The sequence below is a fragment of the Neolamprologus multifasciatus genome, chromosome 15 (genome assembly GCF_963576455.1).
Source record: "Neolamprologus multifasciatus chromosome 15, fNeoMul1.2, whole genome shotgun sequence".
NCBI classification, from domain to species: domain Eukaryota; kingdom Metazoa; phylum Chordata; class Actinopteri; order Cichliformes; family Cichlidae; genus Neolamprologus; species Neolamprologus multifasciatus.
This window is the reverse complement of record NC_140453.1, coordinates 7,136,902-7,155,018: the sequence shown is the minus strand read 5'-3', so window position 1 is coordinate 7,155,018 and position 18,117 is coordinate 7,136,902. Positions and strand designations below refer to the sequence as shown.

At 43.6% G+C, this 18,117-nt stretch overlaps 1 protein-coding gene across 2 annotated transcripts; it reads right to left on the bottom strand.

The window, feature by feature from the left end:
* Nucleotides 1-177: 177 nt before the first annotated feature.
* Nucleotides 178-17,746, bottom strand: rnf217 (ring finger protein 217). Of its 2 annotated transcripts, none has more exons than XM_085134057.1 (7): nt 16,281-17,746; nt 10,671-10,892; nt 9,516-9,680; nt 8,616-8,713; nt 8,423-8,529; nt 6,069-6,140; nt 178-4,599 (listed from the first exon to the last, which is right to left on the bottom strand). In XM_085134057.1, the coding sequence occupies exons 1-7, from the start codon at nt 17,226-17,228 to the stop codon at nt 4,517-4,519; spliced, it is 1,695 nt and encodes a 564-aa protein (XP_084990183.1). In that variant the 5' UTR covers nt 17,229-17,746; the 3' UTR covers nt 178-4,516. The 2 variants fall into 2 exon arrangements, with proteins under 2 accessions (XP_084990183.1, XP_084990185.1); XM_085134059.1 differs by having other exon boundaries at nt 8,423-8,526; nt 16,281-17,740.
* Between the last annotated feature and the right edge of the window lie 371 nt (nt 17,747-18,117).

The following is an 18,117-nucleotide window of genomic DNA, read 5'->3' as shown; positions in this document are numbered from 1 at the left end:
TGCAGTCACAGCCGTGCTTACATGAATACACAGACTGTAGCCACTTAAACACCCTGTCAAACAGACCTCAGAAAGAGCTGCATAATTGAGAAAGGCCTCCACTTTATCTACGAACAAAGAAGCAGACTGTTTCGGTGATGCGTTAATATAAAAAAAAGAATCAGGCAAACCGGGGCATTTTGGCATTTGACTTACTTTACTTTATTCCCTGTTAATAAAGCAAATGTTCAGGAGAAAACAGTGTTTGTATCTGGCTAAGTGAGCAACAATAACAAATATTACCAGCAGATGTTTCAGCAGGTGGAAGAAGGTTTTCCTGGTGAAAACAAGGAACATACTCATCAAGCGTCTCTAACATTTCCTTGAATAGAAATACCCGTGGATAACTGTGTGGCGTGTACACATAAACCTGCTGCTGTTGTCGTTCCAACAACTTTGCATGTCTAGATAGGGAAAACCCAACCCGATGTTACTGATAGTACACCACCATATTGCAACATCACTTGTCCTGAGTCAAACTTATGCTGAAATGACACTGAAATCGTTTTTGGTTTTTTTTGGCGTGATTAACTCTTTCATCGAGACAGGGTTAGTCCCGTGTTAGCCTTAAATTATATTCATCTGATGAGTGCAACAGCCTCCTCGGATTAATCCAAAGAGCGAGTCAGAAACATGGTGACAGAGTAACTTGTGCAAAAAGGTACAAAGAGTATTTGGGATGTAGCGAAACCCACTGGATTGTGGCACTTATAAAATTTCAGAAGTTTAGTTTAATCTGAAACTATAAAACATATTTTTAGCAGGAAAACACTGAGTCATCTGCATATCTTCTGTGTGGTATGGGTAAGACATCCATAAATATATATTCCTTCAACAGTAGTTTCAGACAAATTTATTTTACATCAAGAAGCCTGTTGTACTGCTCTATTAACTGTTCTAATAAATAACACATACAACAGCAGGCTGATAAGACTGCACCCTTGTCTGTAATATTTGCAGGACCCTGAATAAAAAGTTGGTAATCTGATCTATTGTTGACGTGAAGGCACCATTGCATATTTATGCCGATAAAACCGGGAATGTCATATAAACAAAACAAAACAAAGACCATGGGTGTCAACCAGCCAATGCTTCCCAGCAAGGGAAAAAAAAATCATGACCTGAAACAACTCTGTCACTAAATGAATATACAGAGCAGCTTCTGGTTACAGCTTTAACCAAAGAGCTCCTGGCTATAGTAACACAACAACAGTAACTGCATGGCATTATCACTGGGCAGAGTTATGCAACACAGATGTGTATAAAAGGGTAAAAGCCTGATGTGACATGGAAAAAAACCATCCCATAAGACCTCAATTATCTGTATTTACAAAAAAAAACAAAAACAAAAACAAAAGGTAAATTTGCCATCTTTTTTTTTCTACGAGCTAACCATTAAAGAAAAATTGAAATTTAGGAAAATGCTATGGAAATAGTCTAAAGGACATAACCGTCATATTCTCTGTCAACCATTTAATAACTTAAAAAAAAAAAAAAAAAAAAAAAAAACAAGCAGCAATTCAATACACCAGTGTAGCTGAAACGTGCCTGCATGAAATGCATGTGAGTAAATGTTAAAAGCATTCAGTTTGGCCCATTCATTGCACATCCGCCTCCATGCTGCTGATTTACTAATACATATTGTAATGTACAGGTTTAACCAGTGACCAGAGTGCAGACCGGACAGTGGCGGCTGCACCCGGACAGTTTGATCTTCTTTTGACACTACAGTGGTTTTACTTCCTGGAATTTAAACCAGGGTTTCTAATCCCTGAAACTCCAGGCATCAGGAAGAGCTGCGACTCCAGAGTGCAGTTGAGGATATCTGTGGCACAGCTCAGGTGAGATGGGAGGCTCTGGGTTACAGTGAAGAGAAAAGCAAACTTCCTGAGAGCAGATTCAAACCCAGAATCGTGACCCTGTTGTGGTTGTTCAGATCGGGTGTGTAACAATCTGTGTATGTATATTGCGCCTACAGCTGACACGTTGTATGTGTTAACTCCCAGATGTAGAAAAGAGATCAGGTCATGGGATAAATCCCAGTTAATGGCATTGCACTGCAAATCATCCAATCATCTGCTTCAGTGATGAAACGTGGTGTAATATTCGCTCTGACAGCAACTGCTACGGATGCACAGACACAAACTTCCCGCCTTCAGCCACAGTGTTTATTTCAGATTGAGACATTTCACCTGGAACCTCTCATCACTTGGCCTTCCACATATTTACTCACTCTACCGTGTCGTCTCTTTGTGTTTTTCTTAATGCGTCTCCTTTAAAATGCCATCCCCACTCCATGAAAAAGAAAAAAAAAAGTCTGGGACTGATTTGGAAGCCGTTTTCACTTCCACAATGCACCACTGGGCAGATGTGTGCTATTTTCACATATCAGAAGTGTGGAGAAAAAAAAACGCAATTGGTTTGGATGCTTCCTTTTTCTCTGTGGCTGCTGCAGCAATTGAGCTTTGTGTACTGTAATCACCCGCCTCTCCACATCCACTCACAGCTGAGGTCAGAGTCCAGTCACACCTCACGGGGCAGCGGCACGGACAAAAGATGTTAAAGGACAATCACGAGGCATCAAAGGTATATATATATATATATATAAAAAAAAATGAAACAAAGCAAAAAACAAAAAGAGTGACAGGATAAGTGGAGAGAGCAGCTGGCTGACTGCTGCCAGGTGGCGACCTTTAAAGCTCTTAAAAATCCGTCGTTTCCTGGCAGTGCTCGCTGTGCGCGCTCTCTCTCGTGCCAGTGCAAATGAATTCAGAGGTTTGCGTCAAAACTGCTTTGTCACTATCCAAACTGTCAAGCAGGCAGACAGCTTCAAACAAACAAACAAACAAACACAAAACTGATCCACATACAGCTGACATCCAAATAGACTGGATGACCTTAAGAACAATAACACCCTGTTTAGCTCTTTGGTAAACCGCGGGCCTAACTCTACATTCTATTCTCTGTCTTTTCAGTCAGTTTCTGGTCTTCTGAGCACTTTCCAACTATCTACCGCACTTCTACAGCTTGTTTTGATCCCCGTTTCTTGTGCACACTCCATTACACCTCGTCGACACCCCTGCAAAAGTTCGCGTCTAAAAGAACAATAAAAACAAAACAAATAACAAAGGGAAACGGTAAACCGTCTATCCCGCCATATTCAGCGCTTTGTTTTGGCACAGCAGCTCCTTTTTTTTTGATGATGCAGATACTGGCATACAGCATGTAGGCTCACTGGAAACAACATGCCATGCAGAGAGGGAGAGTGTAAACCAGCATCAGCTCAGACAGACAGACAGAGAGGTGAGACAAAAAGACAGCAAGAGAGACGGGGACAGACAGGATGAAGGTTTGATGGAAAACCGTAACAGAAAACAACAGAGGCTTGTTAGAACTCCAAAGGGCCTTCCAAAGTTTCACTTTCGTGTGTGTTAGTGTGTGTGCGGTCTTTAACACCAGACGTCACTCTTAAGGTTGGGTACACACCCAATCTTCAAACCTTCTAGCGAGAATTTGAGAGGCAGTCGCTGTTACCCAGAATAGTCAAGTATCATCCTTCCTTTGACATTATTGTCCACGCTGTCGGTTTGCCAGATACTCAAAGTGCGATGGAAATTTTTCCAAATATCTGACCTACACTGGGAAAAGTTGAGGTCCAGCTTGCGTTGCATCAGTGAGAACTTGATATCAATGCTTGTTCCAAATTCATTTCCATTTCTCACCCTTTTTTCCTCCAGCCAACAACGGCAAAAACAACCTTTGCAAATGAATAAAAACGTATTTCCTTCTTTTTCATCCGCGAGGCTCTGCTATCACCGTGCAGCCAGCATTTCAGGCACCTTCATAATTACCGGTATCCGACACAATCAAAGCCTCGTGTCCACAGTATTCCTACATCTCAGCGTCAAACTAACCGCAGGTAGGAAAGCAAGGGCGCAAACCAAACTGCGGCTGTTTAAGCTGCGATTTATGGTTGTTCTCCTTTAAAATAATGAAATAAAAAGTGTGACATTCGTGGAAAATGTGCACTGATTTAAACTTCCTGCAGTGTATCCAAGAAAGTCCTCAGAAGTTCCTACATTTAACATCCTCTATGTGACGAGCACTGTGCAAGACAGCAGCTGATCGGGGGGGTGGGGTTGCTTTTTTTTTTAACTTTTTCTTTTTTAAATTACCCTTCTGTGTAAATATCCAGCATCCTGATACAGCATTCATTTTGCAGTAGTCCCACTTGAGAGCAATAATCCAGATGTAAAGATGTACATTCATGTAGGCCTCACGTTATAGATTTAGGTACATCATTCCACCTGAGGTCCTTCCTAACTGCCAGTGTTTCGTTTGTGTTGCTCATCTCAAGAGTTTTGTGATGACTCAGGCTGGCAGGTCTGTCCCTGAGGAGGTGCGGGTGTTGTCTTTCCAAACCGTGTGTGTGTGTGTGTGTGTGTGTGTGAGGTCTGCATGGAAAGAAGGACGAGCTTCAGATCCATCGTCCGGAGCCTCTGGTGCGCTGCTGCTTCTTCCTCTTCTTGCACACGTAATAAATCGGGAAAACAACCAACCCTACAAACAGAGAAGGCAGAAAGTGCAAGAGAAGTCAAACCGCTGTCCTATCTACAAACATTAAATATTCTCTGTTGTGCAGCACTGCAAACAAATGTGGAGCTGAAAGGCATCGGAGAGAGACGGCAGCACAACACTGATTCTATTAATGATGAACCCGCCATCATGCCTATCAGTCCGCAGAGGACCATCAGTCGGACTTACAGACGCAGGAAACAGATTAACAATAATTACACTAATAACTACAGGTCAGCTGAGGCATGAGCAGTTCACAGTGCAGTCTGATTAGTCTCTAGCTGGATGTTCTTGCAAATGTACAGCACTGTGCAAGTCTTGAGCCCCTGACCTTCCTCATTTCTTTATATTTTGCTGGGAAAACTGGAGCAATTAATTAAAACCTGCAAACATACACGGAGCTTAAAGGGCTTTAAAGTCAATATTTGGCATGACCACCTTTGTTCTTCAACACAGACTGAACTCTCTTAGGCAGCTTTCTGTAAGTAGTCTTTAGGAATAGTTCTTCTAGAAGGACATTTAAAGCTCTTATGCTGATGTTGGCTGACTTTTGTTCCATGACTGATAGTGTTCCACTGTGTGCTTTTTATTTAAATCCAGGTATGTTTTTACTGCATTGGCAGTGTGTTTGGAATCATTTTCATGCTGCAAAATGAAGATGAGGCTTCAGTTAAAAAAAATTCTGAAGGGGAGCTGCATCTCTCGGGTCCCTCTTGTCAGGTCTGTGTTGAATTTCTAGCTATTTCTTAAGTTACTGTTCATCCGCTGTAAATCTCGTCTCCCTCAAATCTTTAGAGGCACGACTTCCAGCTAAAATCTCTTTGGGAATCACTTTGCTGGTGCAAAAATATTATTTCATACCTGTGAAACTGCCTTATCTTTCTTATCTAAAAAAATAGGAACAAATGATAAGTTTTTGCTATAACAAAGTGCAAATTTTAAAGATAAAACTGAAATTGGTCCATTGCTAGGTTGTCTCTTATGTGTAGACACAACACTAGTTCATCCTTTGTGTTAGCTATATTTTTAAGCTTCAGGTCAGGTACAGGGACTGGACTGAAACAGAGTGAAGAAGCAGCCAATGTCCTAAGACAACCTTCAGAAAGCCCAGAGAACTGATTCTCAAAACCACCTTAAAAAGTTACTAGAAAGCTTTGTTCATTGGAAGCCAAATACAAAGAAATTAAGGGTGACTCAAGACTTGCACAGTCCTGTTCTTCCAAGAAGCAATAATTACTCCATTATAGTGTTTCTCTGGATCAACAGCTTTGTCCTTTTGGAACAGAAAAAGTGAACTTTTACAGAAAATAAAAAGATGCCCATGACTGAAAACAGATAATAAGAGAGCTCCTTAGCAGCCTGGAGGAAAACAACGAGGCGAACCATCTCGCTGATAAGTGTTGACTGCTCTCACCGAAGCAGATTAGAGCTCACGTGTGTTTGTAATATGTTACCTATCACCAGCGCGAGAGCTCCGAGCACCACGACCAGCAGAATGACCACAGGAGCTATCAGCACCTTAGAAGCTGCAGAGAGACACAAGCAGAGGAAAAGATGATTGTCATTTTTTTTTCTCTTCATAAATTGCGACATTTGGTCATCGGTGAATAGCTGCGGGATGGAAGTTACTGTAACTACAAATTACTCCATCCGCAGTGTAATGTTCTTTATTAAATGCTACATCTTTGCCGCTAGCGGTGCATGGCGCGAGAGCAGTTATGAGCGCTGTAATGGGCCAGTGGCTCGTGTTAAGCGACAAATTAGCTCCCGGTTCACGGGCACCCTGCTGACATAACGAGCTGAAGCTGTCGCTGAGAGCGGAGTGAAAGAGAGCTATCAGAGGGGATTGCATGTATTTGATAACCGTGAATGGATAATAAGAATGAACATCTGATATGTGATTCTAATCATGCTTCATCAGGAATCTCGCGAATGAAGTACAGAGGTAGATGTGGATATGTTCACTTCTGTTGTTATTGGGTGGTGAATTCACATCAATCACTTAGAAAGTTTCTAAGTGCAGGAGCCCCAGGAAAGGCTTTTTCATTAAAGTGATGCAAGCAGTGGAGCTTTAGGGATGGCAAGTCTGCTTAATTCTGGCTGTTCCACCACTCTGATCCAGACTGAAATACCTTCAAACTGTTAAAAGTACAAATACCTCTATTCTTCTCTGTGTTTAGTACTTCTTAGCAATCACCCTAAAACACTAAGACAGAATGCTGAACGTGGTAAGGATATCCCTACTAATTCTTCCTGCTTCATTGCAGCCCATAGACGGTTATAAAGCCTCAGTCTGAGTGTCTTCGCTGTGGTTTCAAGGCGCCGATCTGACTGTGAAGCTGACTTGTGATCAACAAGTCCTTAGCAAATGAGCATAGCCTGGATCATCCTCCTTTCTGACTCTCAGAATGACCATAATTTACAAAATGGACTGCGTGTTTTGTTCAGTATGACCTGAAAGTAACAACTTAGTCCATAAATAAAGGTGATGATGATGATGATGATGATGATGATAAAGTCAACAGGAGTGTGATGACTGAGGTCACAGAGAAACAGCAGGCGAGGGTTGTTTGTCCGCACACTTCTTTACAACCAAAGATCTTTGTGCAGCCACAGGAGTCGGCCCCTGCTGGCCATTAAAAAGACTGCAACTCAAAGGCACCTAACACTAACCCTGATTGAATTTACAGGCTCAATCACTCATTTCAGGTCACATCAAAATAAAAATTAAGCGTATTTTGTAAATCTCGGGCATACTGTGTTTCAAAATGGAGACTTATCTGTGGATGAAAACACACCTTCATTTTCTAACAAGAGGCCAAAAGCAACTCCAGATTGGGTCAAACAACTATACTTTCAGTACAAGCATTTGTGCCACTTTGAAGACCCAAACTGTCACCCTCAGATGAGAAGGGATTGGTTAGGATGTTCAGGAACAATCAAGGCTCAACCCTGCCGTAAACAGGTAACTGTCCACAGTGAAGTTTTACATCACCAGGAACTGAGAGGATGCTTTCCAAAAGATAAGGCCCTGCTTCAAAATCGACACTTTCAAACTCGACTGAAATTTACAGCTACAAGGACAAGTGCCTTCTGGAGAAAAGTTTGATGATCAGACAAAACAAAGAGTGAGTTATTTTGCCTCAATTACAGGAGGTATGATAACAGGAGTAAAGCACGGTGGTGGTAGCAGCTGCACTGGCACTCCATACACTGCACAAAGTACATGGGATAATAAAGAAGGAGGACTACCTCCAAATACTTCAACAGCTTGACATTTGAAACTTGGACACAACAGCTAAATGAAACCTTGTGCTGTACATATGAGGGAAAAGAAATCCTTTCCAATAATATTCTTGAAACTTTCAGGGAATGCACTGGTTCTCTGTAATTTCAAAAGCACTGTCCAACTGTCCAAAGCATCATCAACACATTACTTAAAAGTAGAAAATTGGGTCACGGTGCAGTCAAGCACACATACAGTACTTCCCCTGAGTTTTCTGGGTGTAAGGTGTCTGTTACTTGTCTTGCACACACTTGTGTAACGAGCAGAGGACATTGTCCTAGTCTGACACTACTGTTGTGTGACAAGGATGCAAATACATAAAAGCCAGTGACCAGAGTTCACTCTCATCACGGCTTGAGCAAACAGCTGTTGTTTAAATCTGTAGCAGAACACACGGTAACTGCCAAAACGGGCCACTCGTAGTTGTAGACATGCAGCTGTGTTAGCATAAAGCTCACTATAGCTGGAAAGAGCAAACATGCTATGAAAACAGCTATTTATCAATTACACGCAGCGACTTACCACAGACAGAGCCTCTAATTAGCCGTCTCAGATGAGGTTTATCGGGGAGATAGCGATACTTGCAGCCAAACACACTGAGGTTGGATGTGTGGTCCCCAAAAAATCTGCTGGCAAAATGAAGCGAAAGATGAAATCGGAGAGAAGAGATGGGCGGACGAAGCAGCCAGAGTGAAGAAAGTGGAGCACAACACACCTCAGGTGTCTGTAGCGCTCTCCGCAGCGGTAACAGAAGTTGGTGTTGCACTGCACACAGGTCATATGATCGCATCCCTCCGTACGCTGAATATGAATCTGCAGGCGAAGATTAAAACAAAGAGAGGTGATGTAACATTAACTGAATCTCAATAGTGCAGCTTATCCACTATCGCTTTAGTGCAATACCTGAAGTCTCGTTCGGTTTCGAGCTGTACACTATAAGCATCTAACAGCATCCGCAGTAGTACAGTACATCAGCAGTACGCATCAGGGAGCAGACTTTCTATAACCTCAGCAAAAACTAGCTTTGAGCAGCTTCTTTTACTTGACACCAATCTGCTGTCTTCATCAAACATGAGCTCCTCTTCCTGCTTCCAGAGCCATGGAGCAGCAGTGTGACAAACACAGATGGAAAGTGTTTACTGCTGTGAGCAAACAGTTCCCATATACCGGTAATTAGCTTAATTTATGTCTTCCTTTAGTCATCTGACAGTCAAATTAGATATTGCGTAGACCAACTTTGTCGTAATGAGACTGCACGATAAGACCAGGCTGGTATTATGGCTAGCAGGGAGATGCCAGTGAGTCTACCAGACATGGTTTTGTGCAGCACACATGGCCATCATTTTTCAGCGTGGACTGCTGCTGCCACACGTGCTTTTTTTTTTTTTTTTTTTTACATCTGTGCATCCATCCTGTTCTCTACAGCGCTCCATCCATCATCTACAACTGCTTCAATGCTTCTTAACCTTCATTGATTCATTCATCTACACTGATAACACCCTCCATCAGTCAAATCCCTTTCTGTTTACAGACACTGTGGCTGCTTTCACGAGTCCTCTTCCCAAAATGTTGGAAACTAAAAGCTTGTGGCGTGTGTCGTTCATCAGTGTCTCACCTTGCACTTGGGGCATTTCTGGGCGTTTCTCTGTCCGTGCTCAATGACGCTCGCCCAGGTACGTAGCAGCTTGTCTCCTTTCCTGTAGTCGCGGCATTTGAGCCCGTCGTGCCAAGGTGCGTGGCATTTAAAGCACCACACAAACTGGCAATTGCTACACTGGATCTGCAGAGGAGAGAAGACAGACATGTTTACCCACAAATAACCAACATGCTTAGCCTTAAAAATGGACAACTGCACTTTGACCAATCACGTTGAATATGTTACCTTTGAGCAGAGGTGCAGATTTAGTACAGGCTATTAATCCTTAAACCAAAATGCATTACTTTAGTAGCCAGTTATTTATATTCATATATACACATGACCCTTAATGAAATCCCAGGTTTATCTATTTTCCAGCCGATCTGATCTTTTAGTTTCTGCCTCCTTAAGCCTGGAACTCCTGAAAGGCCATTTTGATTGGTTCCCCCTCGCCTGGCTTCAGCAAACAGAACCTGCTGCTTTTAAGCTCCGCCTTCTCGCCAAGGGCTCACCCAAACCCACACCTCCAGCTGTGTAACAGATGACTACAAGAGGAAAATATGTGCCGAGCTGATGTCAGATAGGCACAGGCTGGAAACCAAGGCTTAGGTGTTACTTCACACTGATTACCTTATTATTTTAAAACTCTGCCCAATTTCATAAGAGCATCTGACATTATAATACACAAATAAACACAAATAAACACAAAAGTATTATTTAAGACCTTTAGGTTTTTGAATTTGCCTGTTTTTTCCCCAGGATTGTGAGACATTTTATTCCTAAATATAAGAGTTTGCCAGTAGGGAGATGACAGGGAATGGGGGAAGAGAGCTGGGAAACGATAAGCAGCAAATATCTCTGTGCAGATGTGAACTATGGATGTGGTTTCGGTTGAACAAATAAAATCATACATCAACAGGGGACCCTGGTCTTTGTTGCTCTTGACGTGAATAAAGGCTTGGGATCTGATTTGATCCACTCGCAGTTAACCAAAGCAATTACTTTTACCCCAGCTCTGCTTTTGTTGCCTAGTGCACACACCAGCGGCTTCTTTTTAATCACACAGCCTCGCTGCGAGCATCCCTTTTTATGTACAACATTACGGCAACTGTCAACGCCGGCACGTCAACTTACTTTATACTTGTGCTCGGAGCGGTTGGGGGTGTGCGTCTTGAGAGAAGTGAACTGACTGCACTGGGGGCAGGGCTTTGTGCTCGAATCCAGCTGACTCAGCTCCAAGAAGTAACGATATTTTGCCACCTCCTCTTTGGTCAAATGGGAAATCACCAGTCCTTCCTCCAGGTTGCCACTACACTCTGTGATCGGACAGCCGATAAGAGCTTTCCCCACTCGCACCTGGGGAGAGAACACAGACAGATGACATGGCATCGTGGAAAAAGCTGCTTTTAATGCACGCAGAGGCTCAGAGGAGGGTGTTCTACTTTTAAATGTTACTGATAAACCTGTCAAAGGCTCCACAAAGAAATCGGTAAGCTTCATAAAACGTGTGTCACCACTCGGCGGTTTGTTATGGTGTGTTTCTCTGGCCCAAATCTACATGCTGAATATATTTACACCACTGATGAGAGATGGTAAATAATTCACCAAAGACCAGAAGGACTGAGGGGCAGAGGGAGGTCGTGCAGCCGCTGGAGGTTAATCTACGACAAAGCGTGTGCACGCGGGCACATTAGGCTATGTCCAAACGTACCCGGGTATTTTTGAAAACGCAGATTTTTCTATGCGTTTGCACCTTTCACCCACACGTAAACGGCGTTTTTAGTCACTGAAAACGGAGATTTTAAAAAAGTCCGGCCAGGGTGGATATTTTTGAAAACTCCGTTTTTGCATTTACGTGTGGACCAGAAAAACGGAGAAAACGCAGAAAATGCAGTGTCAAAGGTGTGCGCCACGTTATTGTTTCGGTGAAATGAATTTCTACAATACTATTACTGTTAATTGTACTCTCTGCAGTGTTTAAATGCTTACATATACACACACAGTTACTGTCCTTCCACACCTACGACTCAGTTCTGCTTCTATGCCCCAGCTTTGTTTACATTTTCCCACCGAGGCTTCTAGACTTCTGATTGGCCAACATTTCTACACAGTTAGGAATATATCGCCACCTGCTGCTTTGGCATGTTCCTGGCAGCGTTTTCCTTCATTTCTGCCTTTACGTGTGGACGGGATTATTTTTTAAAACGAAAACGGAAAATCTCCGTTTTCAAAAATACCCGTGTATGTGTGGACGTAGCCTTAGTGCAGCGTGAGTGCCTGGAACTTGGTAACTCTGAGTGGAACTGAACCACAGTCTGGTGATCCAGTAAAACACCAACTAACCATAAGGTCACGCACTCTGGAAGAAGTGCACTCTTTTATTTAGACTTCTCTTGAAGGCGTGTGAGGCTAAGGTAAACAAACCTGTTCACCAAAAGGCTTTCAAAGATAACGCCGGATATTTTGACTCTCTGACTAAGCGATTTCAGGAGGCTGACATGTAATCCTGGAAATTTCACAATCTGTTATTATCATGAGTCATTCATTTAGCCTTTACAGTGCTACGTGCCAATGTCCGGCAAACACAAACTCGTGTCATCTAACCCTACCTATAATGCAGTATGTGATGCAGTAAATGTCACGGGCAGGATTAGAGACAACTCAAATCCCACTGGAAGTATTGCCTCCTATTCTTTTACCATCTTTCGTTTCAAACTTTTTTCAATGCGCTTCCTCCCAGCTAGGGCTGATCTTCTTCTCTAGTTCCATTCATCTTTCATTTCCTCATTTTTCTCTCTCTCTGTCTCCTCAACACATTAAATCCATCAAACCCTGCGAGACCTGTTATACTGACACATGATCAGGTCTTTTCTCCCTTTGTGTGTGTGTGTGAGAAATGGCAGGCCGAAAACAAAGTACAATAGCATCAACTTCTGACGGTGTCACACCCATATCACCCACCCCCCAAAAACCCAATATTGCATATAAAGTGAGCATATATCATCCAAAGCTATATTGATATTGTTGCCACAACAGCAGCGCAAGGATGACCAGCACAGACTGGTTGGACAGGTTATTTCTCACCTCCACGTGTCACAGAGTGTGGTCTGCTGAAAACACAGGTGACTTTGTTCTGTGGTTTTAATGTCTTGAGTGAAAACATAATCAAATATAACCAGAAACCTGAGTTTACCACATAAGCAGTGAACCGTTCACCTACCTGAGCCAGTCCGAGCACGTAAACTGCCACGTGCTGCACGTATTTGAAAACTAGCTGACTGAGGCTGGGTTGTAAACTAACAGCATTGGGTTACATCCAGCTTTGAATAAGAGATTCGTAAGAGCAGCAGATGATGTCAGCATGACGTGGACCAAAATGAGATCATGCTGCCTTAAAGCAAAACAACTGGTAGTAAGTGTTTAGGAATGTAGGAGGCTTTAAAAGGGACCTGTGTTTGGCAATCTGTGATTCAGTATTTGTATTCTGCACTCTACTAGGGTAGCTTTGCATGATTCACAGCCCTGTCCCCTATCCCTCATACCCAACCAGTCAAAGCGGATGGCGGCTCCTTCCTTAGCCTTGTTCTGCCAGAGGTTTCTTCCTGTTAAAAGGGAGTCCTTTCCTTCCCACTGTCACCAAGTGCTTGCTCAAAGGGGGTTATTTGCTTGTTGGGGTACTCTCTGTATTATTGTCAGGTCTCTACCTTACAATATAAACTCCCTTGATGTGGCTGTTGTTGTGAATTGGTGCTATAGAAATAAAGCTGAATCGAATTCACAGTAAAACAATTTGTCTCACAGGTTCAGCCAGCTTATCAACTGTATGAAACTAGCCATTTTAGCGCTCTCTTCCTGTTCCCTTTAAGCCGACTTTCAGCTGAGTGCCTGCCTCTGCTAAACTGAACATTTTAAGAGCAGATGGGTGGCTGTGTCCCTGAGATGATCGATTAGGGATTTCCACTTTTGCTGACATCATACAGAGCACAGAGTACAAAATAATGTCAAGAACTTACTATTATGGGCAATGTGAAGCCTGAGGTTTTGGCTCATAGGGTTTTCCCATAGTTAATCTGACCTCATGAAACCTCTCGTCACTATTTGTTTAATAACACTAAGCCAAAATTGAGAAGCAGTGTATGAAAAACTAAATAGACCCATACTGCTCTGTCATACGTCTAAGCGGGTAAGTAGCAGCCAGGTGCTGGTAATCAAATGAACCCCATTAATGGATCTTTAGGAAGCGTGAGCACCTCTATGAAAGCAGAGGTTCTGGCAGTTTGCTGGTCTGAAGCATTCAGCTGTGTCTTTAATACATGAGTAATGATCTCAGAGGAGCAACTACTGCTGCCCGTTAGCCTGGAAAAGGTTATAAGGCCATTTCCAAACAATCTGGAATCCATCATCCCACACTGAGAAAGACTAAACATGTAAAATGTTGATGATATTTTCCCAGGAGTGGATGATGCAGCGCATTCACCTCAACGTTAAACCCTCCAAAACAACACAAAAAAAAAACAAGTTCAACTTCTCAGACTCTAAAGTGCCACATTTTTCAAAAACCCAACACAGCCTATCAGCACCTCATAACAACTGATGATGGAGGGCTGATGATTTGAGTCAACCATGAACTCCTCTGTACACCAAAGTATTCTAGAGTGAAATGTGAGACCATCGGTGCAACAGCTGAAGCTTGGCTCAAACTGGATCACAGACAAGACAATGATCTCAAGCAGAGCAGCAAATCTACAGCATGATGACGAAAAAGAAAAGAATCAATGTGTTGCAATGGCCCAGCCAAAGTCCAGACCTCAACCTGATTGAAATGACCATTGTAAAGACCAACGGGCTGAAGATTCCTCCACAATCATGTGAGACACAGAAAACAAACACTTCAACTTACTGCCGCTAAAGGTGACTCCACTGAATCACGTAGGATACTCAGCTTTTCACACACTGCTTCTGCATTTTGGCTTAATTTTTGTTATATAAATGATGACACAGTGTAATATATCATGTGCTGGTGTTCATTTAAGAACATGCTAATGTCCTGATACATAAAGCCTTGGAAATGAAAGCGATTACACTGCCTAGATTTCATTAGGTCTTTATTTAGCACAACAGGAAAGTTGCAGGTTTAATCCCTGTTATAACAACTGTTATAACAACACGGCTGGCAGCGGTTCAGTGCAACATCCATCCATCCTGCAAAGCCTGACCAAGATCCCAGGAGCAAAAACAAAAAAAACAGAAAAACAAAACAAAAAACACCAATTCCCAAGTGTCTGTGACCACATCCATCTGACATACCGCTTCTACTGAGGGTAAGCGCCAAGCATGTGTGCTAAAAATTCCACCTCCACAGGATAATGTACATGACCCTTTGAAAAAAATAATAATAATAATTCACAGTGTGCTCATCAGAGAGCCGGCTTGGCTCTGTATTTGCATGAATGTTCAGGCCCTGTTATCAAAGCAAGGCAACTGCAGATAAAAATGAGCCTCAATGTGACTGATAAAAAGTGTGTTATCTACACAGATTAAAGCCAATCTTAGCAACAGTAGCAAGGAGATGAGAGTGCAGCTCCTCCCTGGGCTGTAAAAGCAACAGGGATTATGACTGAAAGATTGCTGACCGGAACAGTCTGATGAAGAAGCCACAAGAAGGCAGAAAATCCATCCTGAAACACTTTACCTCTGGTAGAAAGCATCGCTGGCTGGCAAATTGGAATTTTACTGTCAGTGCAACATGAACATGTACAATAAACGGTTATTTAATTTCTCTGTTCAGTGGGCTAGTCAGTGTTTCGCGGTATTAAAGCAGAAAATAACTGCTAATAGCACAATTATATATTCGCTTATTTATCGCAGGTCACACAGTCATCGCAGCGCTGACCACTGTTACTGAACACTGCAGAGCTTCCTCGCATCATGCAGGCCTGGTAGGAAGCAGCAATGTGCCTCGTGCTGCAGTCTGATAGCTGTTTATACTGGAGAGTAATCAATCTATCAATTATAAATTTTCTTAATGGATCAGCATAAAGGAACAGAGACTCCACACTGATATTTATTATAGTGGAAGAACTCATTCTTCAACTATGATGTTGTTGCCTCTGTGTTGACTGCTGCAGCTGTTTTTATCCATCTTATTCCTCCAGATACCAAAAGGCATTCTGGGAATGTAGGAATCAACCCAGAAGGGGATGATCCCACACTTTGTGCCCCTTTGGGATGCAACTGGACATACTAATGCACATAAGAATAAAGGTCTTCTATCTGAAGGTGGGATCCTTCTTAAAGAGCCTGAGAGAAAGACGCTGAATAAGCCAAAAAGCTCTCACAAAGTCCTCTATTGTGAAAACCACCGCTGCCGGGTCCCAATTTTGGTGTGGCATGCGTCTGTGACCCAGATTCACCGAAAAAGTACTCATCACAAGACAAGAAGACCTGTAGATTCTCGCACCCACTCGTTAATTAACCCTTAACGTGGATCTTTTTGGATGCATGCGAAACACGTGGGGTTGGGGGTCACCACCTGGTATGCTCGAAAGCCAAGCCCGTGCTTCTAAATGTGGATAAAATGCCAAATATAGCACAAGAAAAGTGTGAAGGAGAAGACTGCAAAGTTACTGCTGCTCAAGGACACCTCGGCCAGCTGCTGCTGACCGACCCAGCGAGGCCTGCTTCTGGGACAGGCCCCTTTTGTTTTCACTGAGATACCCCCCACTGATCCCTAACCCAACCAACCTGGGAGCTGACGTAGAGTTTCAGACACTCGTCACACACGGCCTTCCTGCAGCAGGGCAGGGGTGCGATGGTTTTCTCTTCCATGCACACCCGGCAACTCTGCATCGCAACCTCGGCGTCGGCCTGCTCCGCGGACAGCCGGTGGGACAAGTCCCCGAAAGGATCCACCAGGTCGTCCACTGTGTACGGTTGCGGCTGCCCTGTCTCCAAGTCCCGTTCTGACGCGTCTGCTGCGACCGTGTCATCGGAGCGGTCCGTGATTTCGGCATCTTTTCCATGGCTGTCGTTGGCAATGCAGTAAACGGTGCAGTAGACGTGCTCTTTGGCACTGACAGACCCCTCCGGAGTGGCCGTGCTGCCGCTGTTGTCACACGTATGATGGCGCTGACCTGTAACGGTTAACAATTCAACTGCCCGAACACCCAAACTCGGTAACTCGCTCGAGGTTGGTTCGTTTTCCACCTCGGCTTCGCCCGTTTCTACGTCCGACTTTGTAGACCCGCTACAATCAGGTACATAATCTTGAGTGTCGTTAACGTTTCCTTCGTGGTTTTCAAGCTCGGCTCCGCACTGCATCCGACTGCCTCTGTTTAGACGGAAAGAGGGAGATTTTGAATCCCCGAAATTCTTCCTCAGGATGTCGACAGCGCTCGCCCTCCTCCTCGCTCTCCCTCCGCCGTTGCAGTTGTTGTTGTTGTTGCCCTCCGCATCCTTCCCCCCCGGGTCCCTGTCGCTTTCGTCCAGCGATAGCCGAGAGTTTGACCTGGTGACACGTCGGCTCAAATCTCCGAGCGTCCGCTCAACTTTACCGTCCGTGAGGGAAGTTTGTGTCGGCAGGTTGCGGGACAATTTCACCCTCCCCTCCTCTATGCCGCTGATGAAACTCGGCATTTTACAGGCGTCAGCTATCGGGCCGTCATTTTCCATTCCCGATTTAGCTCTCCCCATTTAGAGAGCGGCTCTCTCCCATGCGTACCGCCGCCTGCTCGTCTGTCTGCCTCTCACCCAACTCCCACTACCAAAACAAAACAAAGCAGTCAGGTCGCTGCTTCCGGGTGTCGTCGTAAGCGTGCAGGAGAGCAGCGATAGGCCGATGGAAAGCCTAGTGGTGGAGATCGGAGAGAGCCTAACTCCCCTTTAATCTATGCCACCAAATAAAAACAGTGCTCCCGGTGCTAAGTGTGAGGAAGAGGAGCCAGAAGGGCTGGCCCACTGGCTATTTTGTTTTTTTGTCCTAGGCCTCTGTACATGGGTGTCAAACATAACGCCAGAATCGGCCCACTAAAGACTCCAATCTGGCCCACTGGATGGTTTAGAACAGCGGTCCCCAACCCCCGGGCCACGGACCGGTACCGGTCCTTGAGTCGTTTGGTACCGGGCCGCGAGAGTTGAGGCTCGGGTGTGAAATGTATGGCTTTCAGGGTTTTTATCGGTTTTTAGCGTTTACTGTGTTTCCCACTGATAAAGACCTCCTCCATTAACATCCATAGTACACGAAGTAAAAAGTAAGTAATAGATAAACATTTAAATGACATAAAGTTCCTGTTTTTTTTCCCACTAGTTGAAATAAATAATTTTTACTGTAAAAAAAAAAAAGACAGAAAAAAACAGTTTTTCTCCCAATCCAGCCTACTGTACAGTTTTAGCAAATGTGAAGGAGTGCACAGATTTTGAACTTTTAACTGTATTTCATAGGTTTTACAGCTTTTCCTGATAAAGACTCGCCCATTGACATTCATACTACACCAAAGTACTTAACTAACAGATAAACAATTACAAGACAGTAAAGTTCCCGTGTTTCCATTACTACAGCGAGTCTACAGTTTAACAGAAACCT